The sequence below is a fragment of the Lemur catta genome, chromosome 3 (genome assembly GCF_020740605.2).
Source record: "Lemur catta isolate mLemCat1 chromosome 3, mLemCat1.pri, whole genome shotgun sequence".
Lineage (NCBI taxonomy): Eukaryota > Metazoa > Chordata > Mammalia > Primates > Lemuridae > Lemur > Lemur catta.
Window position 1 is genome coordinate 118,582,283 of NC_059130.1, and position 18,888 is coordinate 118,601,170.

The 18,888-nt window shown below is 52.4% G+C and overlaps 2 protein-coding genes across 3 annotated transcripts in view; one reads left to right on the top strand and one right to left on the bottom strand.

The window, feature by feature from the left end:
• The first annotated feature begins 3,309 nt into the window (after positions 1–3,309).
• NPPA (natriuretic peptide A) lies at positions 3,310–4,779 on the top strand. The gene is made up of 3 exons (XM_045546116.1): positions 3,310–3,504; positions 3,626–3,952; positions 4,475–4,779. Exons 1-3 carry the CDS (start codon positions 3,382–3,384, stop codon positions 4,484–4,486), a joined length of 462 nt encoding a protein of 153 aa, XP_045402072.1. The 5' UTR covers positions 3,310–3,381; the 3' UTR covers positions 4,487–4,779.
• Positions 4,780–9,094: 4,315 nt separating this feature from the next.
• Positions 9,095–18,888, bottom strand: part of CLCN6 (chloride voltage-gated channel 6) — a 31,519-nt gene continuing 21,725 nt past the window's right edge. For both annotated transcript variants that reach the window (XM_045546117.1, XM_045546118.1), the window contains 10 exons: positions 16,554–16,680; positions 16,081–16,234; positions 15,735–15,894; positions 15,541–15,647; positions 14,362–14,548; positions 13,418–13,575; positions 13,107–13,263; positions 11,337–11,444; positions 11,103–11,228; positions 9,095–10,007 (listed from right to left, as the gene is read on the bottom strand). In XM_045546117.1, coding sequence (XP_045402073.1) covers positions 9,927–10,007; positions 11,103–11,228; positions 11,337–11,444; positions 13,107–13,263; positions 13,418–13,575; positions 14,362–14,548; positions 15,541–15,647; positions 15,735–15,894; positions 16,081–16,234; positions 16,554–16,680 — 1,365 coding nt within the window. In that variant the 3' untranslated portion in view covers positions 9,095–9,926. The remainder of the gene's footprint in view (positions 10,008–11,102; positions 11,229–11,336; positions 11,445–13,106; positions 13,264–13,417; positions 13,576–14,361; positions 14,549–15,540; positions 15,648–15,734; positions 15,895–16,080; positions 16,235–16,553; positions 16,681–18,888) is intronic.

Genomic DNA, 18,888 nt, shown 5'->3' on the forward strand with positions numbered 1-18,888 from the left:
TCCACAGAAACTACTAGATAACAGACGTGTGTTGTTCTAAGTTGCTAAGGTTTGGGATAATTTGTTACACAGCAGTAGCTAACTAACGCATTTCCTCACCCTGCCTTGCTTCCCTTGAACAGGAACCCCCGTAAAGCTTTGGCAAGTGAACTTTTTGCCCTGGACTTTGTTTTCTAGGGAACCTGTCCCCAACTTCCAGCCCCCAGTGACCTCCATATTGTACCAAAGAAACAAAACATTGTTTTCAAAGTCAGAAACAATCATCCCTAAATATATCACAGTGTCTTACCAATTTCTCCCAACTGGGGTTTCTGCTTTTGATCATTTCGGTCCCGACAGAATCATGCCATGAATGTGATGGGGTTTTCGTGCCAGGTCTGCACACGTGGGACATTGCACACTCCAGGCTTCCCTGTAGCAGCCCACAGCAGCCCCATGGAGAGTCATAAAACCAAACTCTGGGCTAGAAACTGGAGATATCCAAATTCTGGATTCTCCTGCCCGTTTGCAACACTCTTTCCATACCATGACTAAGATGACTGAGTCATATGCAGTAAGAGCTTTTGATTTTTCAGCTAGTGGGAGTGGTGGGGGTGGGGGGTGGGCCTGGCTTTCTGTGCCTGTTGCTTTTCTTCTCTCACCCTACAGCCTGGCTTCTAAACACCCAGTAAGTATTAGCTCCTCCATCCCCCCACCCCGCAAAGTTGAGCAGGAACAGGGAAATGAGGAGAAACTGCGTCAAGCCACTTTCCGGTTCAGGCTCACGTCAAAGGCTTTAATGAGACTCGGGTAAGTGCCTTTGCAGATTGTCTGTGTCTTTCTGGACCCTGTACCTGGAGGAGGTGATGCTGGTTCTAGGCAAAGCCCTCAGGGCAGCACAACTAGATATCCTTTTCCTTCCCCTCACCAAACAGAAAAGTCCTAAGAGAAGAAACTCAGCAAATAACACACATGTCCCACTCCAGTTTCGCTCCGGAAAAGGGAAAATGACTTTAATAAAAGCAGCTGGGCAGATGCTAAAATTCTCTTTCTGGAACCTTGGACGGGACTTCTGCTTCTCCTTGGGCCACCTACAGACTGCAGAAGCAGCTGAGGACAGAGGAGCAGCAGTGGTCCAGCGGCCACCTGCTACGGAAGCCTTGGCTTGCATCAAAGGCCTGTCTCAAAGGGCGTCTCCAGGATACGGGCGTGTGACGCACACAGCAAGCAGCATGAGTCCCCCAGGCTGCTCGCCGAGCCCTCTTTGCTAATAATAACCTGCCAGCCGCGCAATTAAGCTGTGAGCACATTCCAGGGACTCGTCAGGATACCACACATTTCTGCCCCCAGAGCTCCTACTTAGAATTGTGCTCAGTTCAAATTTCAAGTTGAGATCGGCTGACCCAAATCAGGTGCCCCAAACCCCAAGCTTGCTGAAAAGGGCCCCTTTCCCTTCCCTCTTAGAAGAGCATCTCCCTGGACACCTCTTGGACCTCTGGCCACTTACTGCCCTGATTTCCAGCCTTATGGCCCAGAAGAGCCTCTTCATCTGGTCAACCAAGAGGTCAGCACAGCTGGGGACAGATCTGATCATTCAACACACATTTTCTGAGCTTCCAAGGAATAGATTAAAACATGTGAGGTGTGGAAATAGGTCCTGGGGGTTGGATGTAGCCCTCTCCTTGAGAGAGTCTGAGACAGAGGCCAGACACGCACAGACTCGGGAAGCACAGGAGGCTCCCGCCCAGCGCGTGGGGGGTGCAGGAGCTGCTCGGGGGTGCCTGAGAGGCGGGGACAGGGGTGCTTAAGTGGGGAGAGCAGCAAAGGCCAAAGAGGCAGCACTCTTCCGGAAATGGGTTAGGATATAGACGTCAGGGTCAGACTTGGGATCCTAGTCCTTGTTCTGCCACTTATGTGATCAGTGGCCTTGGGCAAGTGACAGCTTCTGAGGCTCAGTTCTGACCCTCCCTAAACGGAGACAATGTACCTGCTCCTGGGTGGTGATAAAAATTAGATCATCCACACACAGCCCTCGCACGGCACCTGGCCCGTTACGAGTGAGCACTGAGGGGAGCACCCCGCACTTGCACCCGCATCACACGTTCTGAGCTCACGTGGCCCCGCGACCACCCTGAGAAGTGGGTGGGGCGGGTTCTTACATTTTCCTCATTTTACAGAAGACAGAAATAAGGCCCTGAAGATGTAAGTGACTGGTTTGTTTTGGGCTACAATGCAGATCTCTCAACTCCTCAATTTGGTGTTCCTGCCCGCCCCCCATACATTGCATGGAATGGCAACAGCTAACGTCAAGTCCCCTGCTTAGCAAATGGAGGCCACTTATTAAGTGTGGACAGCCTCACTGCCTCTTCTGGGGACCAGGGAAACTGAGGCCTTGGTGGCTCAGTCACGTGCCTGGCCTCAGGGAAGGATGGGGAAGGCATCAAGGGCAACTGCCACCTTCAGTCCCCTCCGTCCCTCCACCGGCTAATTCCCCGTGGACACCTTCCTGGGACGGGGGCGTTGCAAGCTTCACACTCTCAGAGAATGAGCTTCTATAAACAGCAAGGGGAAGGGATGAACGTGGCAGCACCTGCTGAGCCCCCAGCACCTTGGCGGTGGGCTGTGGGGGTGTGGAGGAGCTTTGGAATGATTGTGTTACCCCCACTTTCCTTGGGGTTTATATTTGGCAGCCTAATTCTTGAGGGCTTCATCACATTTGGTTCCTGCCAACTTAATAATACTCTGAAATAAAACTCCCTTTCACCTGGCCGTGGACAGGGACTGCCCGGGGCGGGGTCCGCCCAGGCGGTGAGGCAGGTGTGAGGCCAGCTCCAGCATCTGGGCTCATCTGTCCCAAGCTGCCGCCTGCCTGCTGTTTCCTCCTCTCCCGCCCTTATTTGGAGCCCCTGACAGCTGAGCCACAAACAAGCCGGGGGGAGCTGGGCAGAGGCCAACTGTCACCCTCGGCTTCCCTGCACGGGTCCCAGCGTGGAGGAGAAAGAATCCTGAGGCGTGGCAGTGAGATAACCAAGGACTCTTTTTTGCTCTTCTCACACCTTTGAAGTGGGAGCCTCTTGAGGCAAGTCAGCAAGAATGTGGCTCTTGCCGCCGAGGGTCTGGGGGGCCGTTGGGCTGCCCAAGGTGGAGGGGCTGCCACAAACCCTGGTGGACTGATAACTTTAAAAGGGCATCTTCTGCTGGCTCCTCACTCAGCCGCTTTATCACTGCAAGTGACAGAATGGGGAGGGTTCCGTCCCTCTTGCACGCTCGGGAGCTGGGGGCTATAAAAGGAGGAGGCGCTGGGCAGCCGGGAGACAGGGACGGATGAAGGCCGGGAGAGGGAAGCCCGAGGAGAGGGACGAGAGGCAGCAGGCATCGGATTGCTCCTTGGCCAAGGCCAGCATGGGCTCCTTCTCCACCATCGCCGTGGGCTTCCTCCTCTTCCTGGCGTTTCAGCTCCCAGGTCGATCTGAAGCCAACCCCGTGTACAATGGTGTGTCCAACACAGACCTGATGGATTTCAAGGTAGGGCCAGGAAAGGGGGCACAGTCTGGGATTGGAGGCTTTCTGACACTGTGCCCATTCCTGTTGATTTTCCCCAAGTCAGCGAGGCCTCTTGCTTTCCTTGTATTTTCATTTTGTAAAGAATTTGCTGGACCGCTTGGAGGACAAGATGCCTTTAGAAGAAGAGGCTGTGCCGCCGCAAGTTCTAACTGAGCAGAACGATGAAGCTGGAGTAGCTCTCGGCCCCCTCCCCGAGGTGCCTCCCTGGGCCGGGGAGGTCAGCCCAGCCCAGAGAGATGAGGGTGCTCTGGGGCGGGGCCCCTGGGACTCCCCCGACAGATCTGCCCTCCTGAAAAGCAAGCTGAGGGCACTGCTTGCTGCCCCTCGGAGCCTGCGGAGGTCCAGCTGCTTCGGGGGCAGGATTGACAGGATTGGAGCCCAGAGTGGACTGGGCTGCAACAGCTTCCGGGTGAGAGGAACTGGGATGGAAAGGGGACGGGGAGGAAGAAAACTGTGGTTTTGTTGAGGGTCAAACCTTGTCAAAGGATACTCCAGCAGGAAAGGGACTAGGCTTATTCCCTCTGAATTTCTGCCCCAACTTGGAGGGTGCTCCGTGAGTGCCAGGACAGAGCCATCTACACAGACACAACGGCTGAGAAAATGCCAGTAGGAAAAGTTACTCCCGCTAGCACTGGGAAGTTAAAACATCCACAGGGCCAGGCCACCTTTGCACTGCTGACTGGCAGTTCGTGTTACTCCCTAGAATTGCAAGATCCTGAAGGATTTACGTGAAAGTAAATGAAATTAGCTTTGATGAGTAACCTGTTTATCAGTCCATGAAACTCAAAGGGTCTTCAGGCTGGGGTGGGGCCTGGTGGGAAGTAGCTGGTCCGTGGTTGAGAGGTTTGGGATAGTCACATGTGAAGCTGACTTTTCCAGTAGAGTCAAGTCTCTGAACCGAATATGTTTGTGTTCTGTGTTCTCTTTGTAGTACCGGAGATAACAGCCAAGGAGGAAAAGGCAGGCCAGGCCCCGGGGCAGACAGGCGGAGAGATTCTCATCCCCTGGGCTCTCTCACATGGCTTTGTCTCATCTCACTGCCATCAACAAGCTGAGTTGTGACGAGCACCTTGTCTGAGCTGCAGCTTCCTGTCAACATTTCTCACATTTTATGCTAAATATAGATACGGTGGTCTCATTGTGGCTTCCCAGCCTCTCCAACCCCATGCATTAAATTTTAGGGTAGACACTCACCTATTACTGACAGCGGTTTGAAAATGAATAAACTTCAGCACCATGGACAGAAGACAAAGGCTTGAGTTGGTGTGATTTCTTTCGCATCTGAAGGATGGGAATTCAGCCCAACACTCCTCATTTTGTCCTCTGTCAGAGCAAACAATGCTCAGCTTCTTTCTCTTCCTTTCATTTTTCCCTCCTTTCCTCTTTTTTTTGGCAGGGGGCACTCAAATTGCAGTTCTCAACCTGCTCTGCCTTGCCTTCCAGCCACAGTCACAGATCCTGAAAAAGCCGCAGGAGACCAAAGAGGCATTTATTTTTAACCAGACTTGCTCACATTCAGGGCACTTATTTATTGAAAAGGAAATTCACAAGCATCTGGACCCTTCCTGGTTACATCTAATGTAGCTTGTACTCAACAGGCAATTTTTGCACTCCCAGTGCTTTTTGGTTACAGGGTTTTTTTGGGGGGGGGAGGCACATTTAGAAAATGAGAGTACTAACTAGATTTTCTCTGATACATCTGAGAGGGTTAGCTGCTGCAGCTAAGTGAACGACACTTTTAGTTTTGAAAAGAGCAGGCAGTGTTGCACTTAAAAATGGCAGAAAGTAAAGAAATGTTTGCTATGCGTGCAAACTGCAAGTTTATGTGGCTTTTGTGCACTGACACACGCCTTTGGAAAACAGTCGTGGTCTTTTCCCGATTTGGGTCCAAGAAGCCTGGACTTGTATTTACTGAGGTGGGAGCCACTGGAAAAGACATGTTTTTGTCCTAGGCAGCAAATACCAGGCACTAAGTTCACCTTAAACAGGCAGGACTCTAACCTGTCTCCCCCCAGCCCGTTCCCTCCACACATCCCACCTTCAGATTCCGTGACCCTTCAATACCCTCACACCCTACATGCGCTCCTCTGTGCCCTTCTTTTTGCTGTTTCTTCCACCTGGGATGCCTCTTGTCCCGCCCCCTGAGGACATTCTCCTCACTCCTCATTGTGACACTTCTTCCCTGAAGCCCAGCACAAATTAGGCTCTCTGTGGAGGAATTTTACATGTAACTTACCAGTTGACTTGTATGTGATTGTGTCTATGTCCCTAGACTGCAAATGCCCCTCAGCACTCCCAGCTGAGGCTCCATCAATGTTGGCCAAACTGTCTTGGTCTTGTAGGGAAATTAGCAAAAGAAGAAACAAAGTAGCAATGTGCTCCTTGTTCATAAACTGATGGTAAGGGGTGGAGGTGGAGGGAGAGCTCTAATCTAACCACCTCCAATCAACATGTTCCTTACTCAGGCTTTAAATCCCAAAGGGCAGAAAAGTAGGCAGCAGAGAATAACTGACAAGGACAAGAGAGACGGACCTGTCCAAACTTGGCTTCTGAGGTCCAGCACTGGGGGCCCGGGTTGCTAGGAGGGCAAGAGTGTAGCTGGGCACACTCCAAGCTGTCACCATAACACAGGATTCTCACGGGATGGAACTGTCTGAAATTGACAACTACCCATGGCAGAAAATGCCCCTGGAACTGAGAGGACACCAGGGGACAGGCAGAAGAGCCTGGACTGACTGGGACCGTTTCTGACCCTGGTGGAATGGCAGATCAGAAACAGAGAAAGTTACACTTCTTGCAAAACCAAATGCAAGTGAATCAAAGCCATGGCAGATGGCACAGACAGAAGCTAGCCACAGGTCTCGCCAGCTGCAGCCCAGCACCGATTTCATCTCTTCTGGTTGGACATCAGGGGACCGTGTCTGTGCTTAAGCTCCTAAGCAGGCACCGCGAGGAAATCATGTTTCTCCATCTGGTGCTCTGGGAAGCAGGCGCTGGCAGGAAGAGAGGCTTTTACGGGAGAGGATCAGTAAATAAGAAAGAGCACCCATTTGAAAGGAGAAACAGAACAGTGGGGACTAGTGACTCTTGTTAAGATCTACAGGACTGGCTGGGCGCGGTGGTTCACGCCTGTAATCCTAGCACTCTGGAAGGCCAAGGCAGGAGGATTGCTTGAGCTCGGGAGTTCGGGACCAGCCTTAGCAAGACAGAGACCCCTATCTCTACTAAAAATAGAGAAAAATTAGCTGGATTTCAAAAAAAAAGAAAAAAGAAAAAAAGATCTACAGGTCTAAATTCAGTCTTCCTAAGGTAGCTGCCCAGTAGGGGTAAGTGGACCCCATGAACGAAGGGCCCTGTTAGGTGGCTCCGTGAGGGGGAATCTGAGACTACAGAACTACTTCCTAGCGCTGTAATTTTTACATATTAGAGAGAAAGTAAAATAAAAACCAAGAACCCTTGAAAGAAAGAGCACTGTGGAGACAAAAGGCTAAAGGAGACAGATGGAGATGTTTTATTCTGACACGTTACGGTTACAACGAGAACTTCCAAATTCCAACAGTTCAAATAAAAATAGCATTTTACAAATTAAAAAAAAATACAATTTATATACACAGGGATTAGCTACCACTACCAGATAAACAGTGCAAACAGAAAAAGGAAGCTGCGACTGTCAAAGCGACTAAGGTCCACAAGGGCTGGGGGCAATACTGCACATCAACACTGCAGGGCTGGGGCGGGGGTCGGGGGCTGCTTCAGTCTTTTCAGAAGTTTTCTTGTCACCCAGGGCCGTGGCAGTGAACAATTCTGCATCAGAAACGCCATCTGGTAGACTGGGCCAAGGAAGTGTCCATTCCAGCTGGGAACTATTAGACGAGGCCACGAGCAAATCGTCCCCCAGAGTGCAGCACTGGCCCCACGGTCAGGAGCAGGGACCTGTCCGCCCTGCTCCGTAACTGCCCCAGCTGGGGGGCCACGAAATACCACGCTGGAGACGAAACACAGAAAACTACCTCTAGCCACCCCCAGACTCCCCTCTGGGGATCGTTGTTCTATCGAGGTGCTTATCACTGGTAGCCGACGGGGTGGGTTTCATAGCTGATACTGCGAACGCTGCTGTCTACTGTACAGAGACTGAAGGAGCAAAGCTTACAGTTACTTGTCACGAGTGGAGAAGGTATTGTCTTTGGGCTTATCTGGAAAGGGCAGATGCAGAGAGAGGAGAGGAAACCGCGTGCCTTTGCAGAGGGGCCTGGGTGTGGGTCCTCCTTGGCAGCCATCCAGTAAGTTCAGGGGGAGGGAGGCATTTGCATTCTACTGTCTATCTCTGGCTAAACTGATGGGACAAAATATCCAGTGACTTAAACACAACACGATGTGCACGAGGGATAAGTTCCAACAACATTCACCAGTGGCAGCCTCGAGGCAAGTGGCCAGTGACGCAGCCCTCCAGAGCCAGGGGTCGTCCTGCAGGGCATCAGCTCAGCCAATTCCAGGAAGGGGTGGAAGGAGGGGTGGAATGTCTGTGATGGGTGGTCATGCCACTCTCCTGGCTTGGACGACTGGCTTCCTTCTTACTAAGAGGAAGAAAGGCGGCCCAGCTCTGACCACCACCGTAAAGTAAAGCGGCAGCTCGTCGACCACAATCACATTTACAAGGGTTTTGCCTTTTTGGTCCTTGCGATCTCCTGAACTATTTACTGGGAGTATCACCCCCACTTCACAAGTCAGGTGCATCCAGGGAAACTGAAAACTTTAGAAGTCAAAGTAATTTTGGTCAAAGAGATAAGGAAACGAGGAGAACGGAGGGGCCACAGTCAGCTGGAGAAGGTCCCAGAGCAGCCCTCGCGAGGGGATCACTCCCTACAGGGTGCTCAGCACAAGCCTTGGACTGGCAGAGCCAGGACAGCCACCCAGCCCAGGCTGAAAGGCAGTCCCGGCCCAGGAAGCCAGTGTGACGCTGAGGGAGAGGACAGCACTGCCAAGGCCAGGCACCGAGACAGCAGGCAACTTCTATGGGTTTGGAAAAAACTAAATGCAGACCAATTGCCATCTTGAGTCCCAAAGTGTGTCTGTCCCAGGGATGCCCGAGAGACTAAGATGCTGACAGACACGTAGCAGTTAGGGGAAGATACGTGCAAACGCCTGATGGCGGATGCTCACTCTGGGGGCCTAGTCAGAGAGGTGACCAACCAGCCTGGAGAGAAATGAAGTCACCTACGCTTAATGCTAAAACCCGCAGGTACATGCCGACAGGGAACATCTCCCCTCCCCACCTCCCCGCAGTGTGGAGACCCTCCCGAAGTTTCTGCGTAGGCTGGGCAAGGCTCAGAGAAGGGGAGTGGGAGACGTCTGTGAAGGGCAGACAGCTTCTTCCTCGAATCAACCATCTGCTTCATCACAACATGTACCTTTTGTGGTCACTGGCTCAGGAGCTGCCTCCTTCCCCAGAGTTCCGTGAAGCCGTTTTATCTACGGGTGCCCTGCTTTCAGCTAACTTTGGCAGGTGACGCCAAAACCCATCGAGCTGTGGCTGTTTCACCAGAAGACAACATAAAATCTTAAGGAAAGTTTAGTAGTTCATGCAGATGAAAAGAATCAGGGTAGAAACGTGTTAATAGGAGACCGTGAATAATTTACAAAGGGAAAGAAACCTGAACTATCACAAACTAGGTGGATGGAAATCTGACCCTCTTATCAGATTTATCATTCAGAGATTACCAGAGGGATTTTAATGCTTTGTGGTTCTGGTGAGTAGTGGTTCTAAGGAGATCCAAACCATAGGAGCAAGACCGGAACACCTGCTCACACCTAGGAAGCAGAACATTGCCTTAAACCGAACTAGAGAAGATATGGAATTAAGAGTCCCAACAAAGGAAGGCCTTCCTGAAACATGGAGAATTTTCTCAGAGCCCAATTCCTAAATTTAGTCATTAACTGAATTTGCAACTGGTGCACCCCTCCTCGCCCCCAGTGTTTGCCTTGGCCAAGGTTCCTCCCATATGTTTACTACAACAGCTGGGATCTCTAGGAAAGCAGTAAAGACGGGGCAGGAACGCTGCTTGGAGTGTCACCCAGTGGTTTGCCTGACTTCTACCCCTGGTCCTGACTCTAGCGGGGACTGCGGTGGGCCTGTGCCAACACTGGGGGGTAGGAATACGGGGAGCAGGGAATGGGAAGATACTTGCTGGGGAAGTTAGGAAAGTCCAAACTCTGACGTTTCCAAACCCTCCCCAGGTCCTCTGACCAGCAAAATGTTGGATGACTCCAGGCTTTCCGAGAGGGGGGTGACTAGGAATCTTCCGCGCAGGCCCAGCCAGCTGTGCTGGCTGGAGTGAGCGAGCTGCCTTCCCAGGCATCCCCCCAGGAGACGGGCAGCCGGCCCATCACATGGTCTGGTAGTGCTGCCTTAGTCGGGCCTGCAAAAACTCGTATGTCAGGTTGTGCCGTGTAATGATCCCAACGATCTAGGACAAAGAGAAAAAGGCCCAAGTCACCTGCAGGATAAAACCCACCGGCAAGACCAGGGGTGAGAAGAGCCAGCCCTGTGGGTTTGTCACAGAACGTGGAGGGAGAGAACCAGTGCAGAGCCAGATATGGCACGACCAGGGTAAACAAATGACAAGGGGTCTTAAACTGGAGACCAGGGGTACAAGTTTAGCTGCAAAAGAGGGTGGGGCCAGCTAACATTCTGGGACATTCTTAAACAGGGCACATGCTATAGCTCTAGCTCCCATCATGCCCAGCCTGCTCAACAGACCTGTGCAAGAGGTCGTGACCCCTGCTGCATCTTACACTCCTCACCTTGCAAAAGGACCTACGAGTCTTTTGTCACAGTTTATGGTGGTTCCCGCTTGTCATCGATGGGTGGTACCCCAAAGTCAAACCATAAACCGTGTCAGAACTTGTCAGTGTAGTCGGCAGTTGCGTTTCAGGGACACAATTTGATCTGCAACTGGACCTGCCCGAACGCGCCGCGCGGTTACGGCAGACACACGGGAAGAGGGGCGAGGGCCACGCGGCTAGGTCCGCAGGGAGGGCACGAGCGTTTGGTTTTTGAACTTTGCTCATCTGTGCTTTCATATGTTTGTACAATGAAATATTTGTGTGATAAGAAAACAATGAAGTTCTAAAAAGAAGAAATGAAAAAGTCTGCTGCGATGATTACTGGGCGTTGTATCTCTGTAAAATTCAAAATATTTTGCTTGAAAGTCTCTCATTTAATGTTCCGAATCCCCGTAACAGGTGGGGGACTGAGGAACACCAAGAAGGTCAGGAGTGAAGAAACGCTGTGGCCACGAGGGACAGCCCTGCCCGGTTCCAGACACTGGGAACTGGCGCCATCTGCCGGCCAGGCGGGGACAGGGTCAACCCCCCCCCCCGCCCCGCCCCAGGCCAAGGGGGCGGGTTTTCACCCGGCCAGCTCCTCCCCGCCCGGGGGCCGGTTCCGGTGCTTGCTCCTGCGGAGAGCCCCCCCCAACCTGCCCCGCGGTCGGAGGGTCCTTTCTCAAAGGCAAGGGCAGGGGCCCGGCTTCCCTGTTCTCCCCCAGACTCAGACTCACCTCTCCCACCGCATTCACCACGGGCAGGTGGCGCAGGCCCATCGTCCTGAACAGGTTGAAGACCTGGGAGACGTGGGTGTTGGGGGACACGGTGAAAGGCGACGGGTTCATGTACGGGGTGACATCCTGTAGGAGAGACAGCACGCATCACCCGCAGTCTGACACGCCAACGGCACAGATGGGCCGCGTTATTCGCAGGACAGGCGGGGGTCGGAGGGGGACAGCCCTTCTCACCACAATCATCCGTGGGTTCAGCAGCGTCAGGTCCAGGTCGTGGATGTCCGGGTACATCGGGTAATCCTCAGCCATCTCGGCGTAGGAAAGGCGGGGTTGGTTGGCGCTCTGCAATTCCAACCAAGAGGCCGTCCTTGCTCTGAGCAGCAGGGTCACACTTAGAGCTCCTCCCCCCTTAGTCTGAATCCGCCCAGCCACGCCCCACCGAGAGGGAGGCGGTGCAGAGCCAGAGCCAGCAGCAGGTGCTCTCAACCCAAAGCCAGTTCTCCGCCAGTTCCTAGTGGGTCACCCTAGACACTCTGATCTCCCTCAACGTCCCTTTCTTCATCTGCGAGATGCAAGCGGGTTTCTCCGAAGCTTGAATGAGAAAAGCGCGAGCAGTAGCAGTTGTGGGTTGAACTGAATCCCCCCAAAAGATATGGCCAGGTCCTAAGTCCTAGTACCTATCAATGTGACCTTACTGGGAACAGGGTCTCTGTGGATTCTCAAATTAACATGAGGTCATGTGGGATTAAGGTGGACCCTAAATCCAAGGACAAGTGTCCTTACAAAAGGGAAGAGGACACACAGGGAGAATGCCATGTGACAACAGAGGCAAAGCTGGAGTGATGTGTCTATAGCCAAGGAGTGCCAAGGATACAGGCAACCCCCGTGCATTAGGAAGAAGCAAGGATGACCCTCTCCTAGAGCCCACAGAGCGTGCCCCTGGCCACACCTGCATCTTGAACTTCTGGCCTTGAACTGTGAAAGGATAAACTTGTTTCAGGCCACCCAGTTTGTGGCCATTTGCTACAGCAGCCACAGGAGAGAGGTGCTGGCTTGTTGCTCTTCCTCCACTCTGGGTCTCCTGCTCTCTCCCCTCAGTTCTCACTGCTGCTGTCACTGGACATGGGGCCACCACAGGCTCTCAGGCTGGGCCCAGTGGCCACAAGCACTGGTCACTGCGCTGCTGTAGCAGGATCCTCCCCGCTTCCACTCTGCACACCTTCATCTTTACGCAGCTTTCCCTGTCATGCCACCACTGCTGCAGGGCAGCACCCTCCTCGCGCTTTGTCAGGCCAGGCTGGCTGGTTTCTGCACCCAGGAAAGGCCCTCCGGGACCTCTGGACTTCGTGCCTGGTGCTGCACGTCACCTTCTATCCCACCTTCAGCCAGGCCCTCTGCGCCCTGCCCCATGTGAACTGCCCTCCTGCAGGCCAGTCAGACCATGGGTGGCTTCAGGCCCACATCCCACAGCCAAGACCCCAACCGGGAGAGCCCGTTTGGAAATGAGGCCTCTGGGTGACTTAGTCCCTCTTCTAAAGAGACAAAGTGTGTGAGGGTGACTGGGGCTCAGGTGGCCACAGGGACCACTTCAAACACACCCTGCCTACTCCTGCTCATCTCTAAAAACCAAACAAGAGAGGAAAAAGAACTGCAGTGGAACAGACAGGAAGAATGGTATTTCTTTTGATAATATACATGTGGGACTACAAGTTAAAATATAGAAATTGCATTCCAAACCGCAAGCCAGCAGAACACATGACACACGGTGCAGAGACTAAGCAAAGACCACCTGGAGGCCCTCACACTGCCCTCGCTGCACCGTGTCCCCTCGCTGGGCGTCACCTGGAGACACCGACAGCTGCAGAGGAGCCGTGAGGCTGCACAAGGCAGCAGCTGTTGATACGTGAACGCTCAAAGCCCCATCTCTCTTTCCCTGAAGTGCAGGGACCATGTTCCTACGCCCTCCTGCTTTCCAGAACCTCGGTGCTAGCAAGAGAGGCTTACCGACTGACTCTCAGAATAACAAACTCCTCGGACAAGCAGGGTGACAAGCTGCGACCGAAGGATCAAGCCGTGGAAGGTCAGAGGGCGGAAGCGTTCCTCCATGGTCCAGTCTTCACTTGGGGACTGGTCAGGGTACAGGTTGGGGTAGGGAGTGTATCTGTTACACAAAAAACAGATGCTGCCTAGGATATCCTTGGCAGGACCGCTTCTCCTCCATGCCCCCAACCCACACCCCAAATTCCTAAGAAACTCAGGAGCTACCTCCGCTGTGACCCCTGTAGGCAGCTGGTTGCTCGGCTGCCCGTGCTCACCTCCTCTCGAGCATCTGCTGCAGGAGGTCCTCCTTCTCGGCCGCCTCCTCGGAGGCAACGTGCTCGTCACACACGTTCCGCAGCTCGCTCGATGGGTAGGACTTCATGGACTGGCTCCGTTTGCGCTGCTCGCCGGCTCGAGTGAGGATGCTAGATTTCTGCAGATTGGGGTGGGGGGTGATGATGACAGAGGCTTCTACAAGGAGGCCACGGATTGCCGTACACGGGCACACCAATGCCTCAGCGCCAACGCAGAAATGGCAAGGAAGTCTCACGGTGGCTTATGGTTCAAGCCCTAGGACTGTGCTGCAGACCCCACAGTTTCTGTTGGCCCGACATCCCCACTCCACTGATTTGGGGAGAGCACCTCAACTCTCCAGAGAGCAACCAGCCCCCAAAGCCACGGGGTGGGCCACACAACCCGAGGGAGGCCAGGGCCTCTCCCCGTCTGGGATCTGATCCAGAGGGATCCAAGGACAGAGAATGGCCGTGCACGACCCTCCTGGGTCCCCACAGGGCGGCCATTAGACCCAGCACACGCACCCCACGGCATCCCGCCCTGGTTCTTCAGCTTTCCTGTCAGTCCTGAAGCTTCCAATTGACTTTTCTTTCTAAAATAGGTCAAAGTCCATTTCTGTTGTTGGCAACTCTAGAACCCTCCCTCAGGATAAATAATGAATAATGAAATCTGTTGACTTAAAAAAAAAAGGTCTGTCCATATGCTTACTGTGGCAAGAATGAACCCACGTCTTGATGGCCTAATTAAGTCCATCCTCGCTGTCAAATCTATACTTAATGTCACCTACAATGAGAACGCCGCTGATTTCCCCTAAGAGCCAACCGAGTCCACTCCAGCCAGGGGGCGTGGCAAGCGCTAAGCCATGAGCACCAGGGGACAGTTGTCTTCCCTCACCCACCTTTCCTCTCGAGGCTGTTTTCTTTACCTTGAATTTGATGTTGTTGCTGATGAGCTGGTTGCCCTTCATGAACTCCTTCTCGTTGCCGCGGTTCTCTGTGACCACCGGGAAGGCGTGGTGGACCGTGGTGCGCAGGATGCTCACCAGGGACTGGATGCGGGTGTGCGGGTACACGTAGGTCAGGTTGGGCTCCATGATGTCGCTGGCTCTCAGTCTGCGGGGAGGGAAGCCATCCGGCCTCATGACGGAGCCCACAGGCCCCTGGGCGCACGCGGTGACAGGGCCCTGCTGGGTCCTCCATCACTGCCTGGACCCCCGTGGGCCTCTCTCTGAACCACCTCCCAGTGCCTTCCTCTGTACTTCCACCCCTCCACACTTGTTGTTCCCCACACCCGGAACACCCTTCCGGGCCAGTGGGCCTTTCCTCCTCCTTCAGCTCAGTAGCAACATCCCCTCACCACAAGCCCTAGCTGGTCGCCTGGGGGGTGGCCACCCCCTCCCCGGCATTCCATGGCACATTCCACGTATCACCACTGAATTGCTAACACTACTACTAGAATTTTAAAAATGATGTTTGGGCCTCCCTTTAGATCAGGGGGTGGCAAACCACAGCCCACTCTGGCCATGCTCACAGCGTTCCTGCTCCAAGAGCAGAGTTGAGTTGTGACAGAGACCACGTGGCCCACAAAGCTGGTAACAATCAACTCTCTGGCCCTTTACAGGGCACTAGCATACAGGGCCTTGCCTGACATCCAGACACAGGAAGCCCGCAGTACCTGTGGATTATTAGGTGGGTTACCAGGTGATTATGCCCAGAACAATCACCACTGACAGTATGACGCTGTGTTAGGCACTCAGTGAAACCACCAGTTCTCACTCCCGGGGTTCGGCATATCCTTAAATACTCACTCATATCACAAACTTGACCCAGAGACCTCACGTCGTATCTAACCAGAATGCCACCGGGGCCAAACACAACCATGAAGCGGCCCTGCCTCCTGTAGCCCCCACCGCGCCCCTCTGTCCCCGCCCCACCCCCGAAGCTCCCAGCCACCCTGAGCTGCTCAACATTCCCAGACACGCTCGGCAACAAACATGCTGTGTCTTTCAGCCCAACAAATGTGAGTTATTGTTTCCTACCCTAATGCCAACAGGCCAGAGCTTATAAATTCTGAAACTAGGACACGAGAAAGATCACAGCCTTACTTGTCCATTTCCACCTCTGTCTCCCACTCCAGAAACGGCACACCTCGCAGGTCCACATGGATATCATAAATGCCCTTATTGAAAAAGTCCCCTGTCCATTTGGCCACCTGAAACACGAAGTGAAGACCTAAAAATAGGCCCTTAGGGGTAAACGTGGCCTGACCCTGCCAGCGGCCCGGAGAGGACGTGCTCACCATCAGGGTGATCATGATGGGAAGTCCGTACGTGATCTCATTGGTAGACTCGATCAGGATGACCGTGAGACTGATGGTCATTCGGACGATCCCACCCAAGAAAGCCGCGGCACCGACCAGGGAAAAGGTCCCTGAATAGATGTGGCTCAATCCAATGTAGCTAGTGAGGAACAAAACCGAGAACATGGCTTAGAATCACACTGGTGAGTTGGGGGGCACAGGGAGGACACGGAATTCACACACTTGTGCATATGCACATATGTGTGCGTGCACGCACGCGCACACACACACACACACACATACACACACACACACTCTCTCACACTCACACGCACACACACAGTACCTTTTTAGGAGATTGGCAACTAAACGTCCAAAAGCTGCTCCACACAGCAGAGAAGGCACAAAAAGGCCACTTGGGACAGAAATGCCATAAGTCCAACACGCAAGAAAGAAATAGAGGACGAAGAACAAGGCCAAAGTGACGGGGCTGAAGGTACCTGCAAGGCAAGAACCGATCTGAGTCCCACCACCCGATGCCGGCCACAGCCCACATCAGTCTGGGGGGAGGGAAGCCACCCAGCCTCACGATGGAGCCCACAGGCACCTGGGTACACACTGGGACAGGGCGTCTCCGTTCCTGCCAGGTCCTCCTATGCCCCAAGTAGCTCCCCTTCTGCCACTGGAGGCAGAAAACAGTTTTTTGTCTGGGCTGGTATCACAAAGGACGAGTCCTGTTCTTGCCCAGAAGGAAGGCCAGCCTGGCCGAGTCTGAGACGAAACCAGGCCCCAGGCATGGGCCGCAGCACAGGCACTCACCCTCCTGGTGGAAGAGCTGGAGGATGGCAGACTCTTGGGGGTTGAAGAAGAGCGTGGCCATGTCATTGTAGGTATCATTGGGACAAAAAAACGTCTTGATACTTGAATTCACATCTTCTGTTCTGACCTAAGGAGCAGGAATCAAAAAGTCAGTAAAAGGGCACCTGACCTTGAGTCCTGAAGTAGGATGTCTCTAGCTGAGGCACAAAAAAGGTGTCTGGATGGCTTTCCCCATAAATCAGACAGGCAGCAAAAGCCTGATCTATATTGTACTCATTGCATTTTGAATGCAAAGAGTGAAAGACTCAGGATGAGGGCCTTTGTTCGTCCACACTCATAATGAAAATGTCACTAGAGCTATGAGTCACCACCGACTTGGCTCTGCTTCCTCTCCTGGCACTGACGTTCTAAGCGATGCTGCCAGAAGCAGGGCCCGAGAGCCCCAAGGACTGTGGGAAGATGAGGCAGGCGAAAGACAAGTGGCTGGGAGTTGAAGGGTGTTTGGGGACGAGAATCCAGGGCACCACTTGACCTGAAGCCCCAACTTTAGTTCTAAATGAAAAAAGCCTTTGCCCTGAATTTGCTGCAAAATAAAACCCACCTCCACACAAGGCCGGGGAGCAGACCCCACGCTCCCAGCTGCCTCTCCTCCCAAATCCCATCTGGTGAGCAGAACCAAACTATGAAAATAATTATTTCTGTACATTTCAGACCTCTTTTTCTTGCCATCATTCCATGTGATGAGATTCTGGTTCTCAGCTGAGGGCAAAGGTGTCTCAAGTATGACATTTCTTAGTTCCTAGTTGATGCTGTACAACAGCACAAGGGTTGTACTTCACTTATCGTGTACATGTGAATAGGGAGTGTTACTACAAAGATTCGTTAAGGATGTGGGTTTTTCCTGGATTCAGTTCTATTGATGATGCTGTAGAGACGTCCCTAGTGGACATTATAACGACACTAGGTGGTGGTTTGTGTGATCCTGCCAGGTGAACCTGGCTGGATATACAGCCGGATGCGGGCTGCCGTAGGAACAGGACAGCGCCCCCTGCTGGCAGAGCCTGGCAAGGAGGGAATGTGCAGAGCCCCAGCATGCAGAGCAGAGTGGACGAGCTGAACTGACAGTTTAATGAATGACACACGCAGCATTCCCCAAACTGTCTGGAAGAACATCAGTCCTGAAGGCTCTCTGGAAAGAGTCCTGCAGTTGGCTGCACTGAGAAGCATCATAGCACTTTTTGGAAATCAGTGCATCTGCTAAAAGCAGAGCACAGGCCCCCAAATTAGATGGCTTTGCTCTACTCTGCCACTCCCTAGTGACCTTGAGAAAGTACTTCATTTTGTGCTGCTTTAGTTTCCTCCTCTATAAAATGGGAATAATATCTCCCCTCATGCTATATATTACTACCTGAATAATCTTGATCAAGACCTCACTTTGCCTCAGTTGCCTTATCTGTAAAATGGGAATAATACTACTGGCCAGCATGGTGGCAGTAAAGAGTAAATGAGATCATTTGTATGATGTGTTTAGTGGGGTATCTGGCACACAATAAATATGCCAACATTCGTAACACTGACTGGAAGAAAGGCCCTAGGAAATCCTATATTAAAGAAACTTATTTAATTCTGGTTAACCCATTTCACCATAAAATTTTGTTTGTTTTTGAATCATATATATTAATGTTCAATAACAGAGCACATTTTGAAAAATGCTGGTCTGGTAATGAGCTGGCCTGGGGAGCTGGCCTTGGGAATAACTAGTGACAGGGGTCAGTACAATCTCTGTGGCATATTCTTTATTTATTTTTCCAACCCTTTCAAAGTATAAAAACTACTAATATTCTTAGCTTAGGGGCTACATGAAAACAGGCAGTTGCCAAGGGCCAGATGTGGCCTGTGAGCCACAGCTGCCGATCCCTATCTAATCCATTCTAGCTGTTTCCGGACTGTTCCTGGGGACATTGAAGAGGCAGGCCTCCAAGACAAAAGGCCCCCAAGGGGCTCTGAGAGATTCAAGATTCAAGTGGCTACTTAGAAGCAACAAGAAGACAGAGCACAGCCAGCCCTTGGTGTCGTGGGAGATTGGTTCCAGGACCTCTGGTGGACACCAAAATCCTCTGATGTTCAAGTCCTTGATATAAAATGGTGCAGTATTTGCACATAACCTACACGCATCCTCCCATATACTTTAAATCATCTCTACATTACTTATATCTAATACAACGTAAATGCTATGTAAATAGTTATATTGTTTTTTAAAATTCACGTTATTTTTAGTAGATTGTTATTTTTTATTGTTTTTTTCTAATACTTCTGATCCATGGTTACTGAACCC

What these genes read in the sequence shown, in the direction of transcription:
- NPPA (XM_045546116.1), top strand. Translation starts at nt 3,382, where the DNA reads ATGGGCTCCTTCTCCACCATCGCCGTGGGCTTCCTCCTCTTCCTGGCG. An exon ending in CAGACCTGATGGATTTCAAG is followed by an intron (nt 3,505 to 3,625) that starts GTAGGGCCAGGA and finishes CATTTTGTAAAG; the next exon opens with AATTTGCTGGACCGCTTGGA.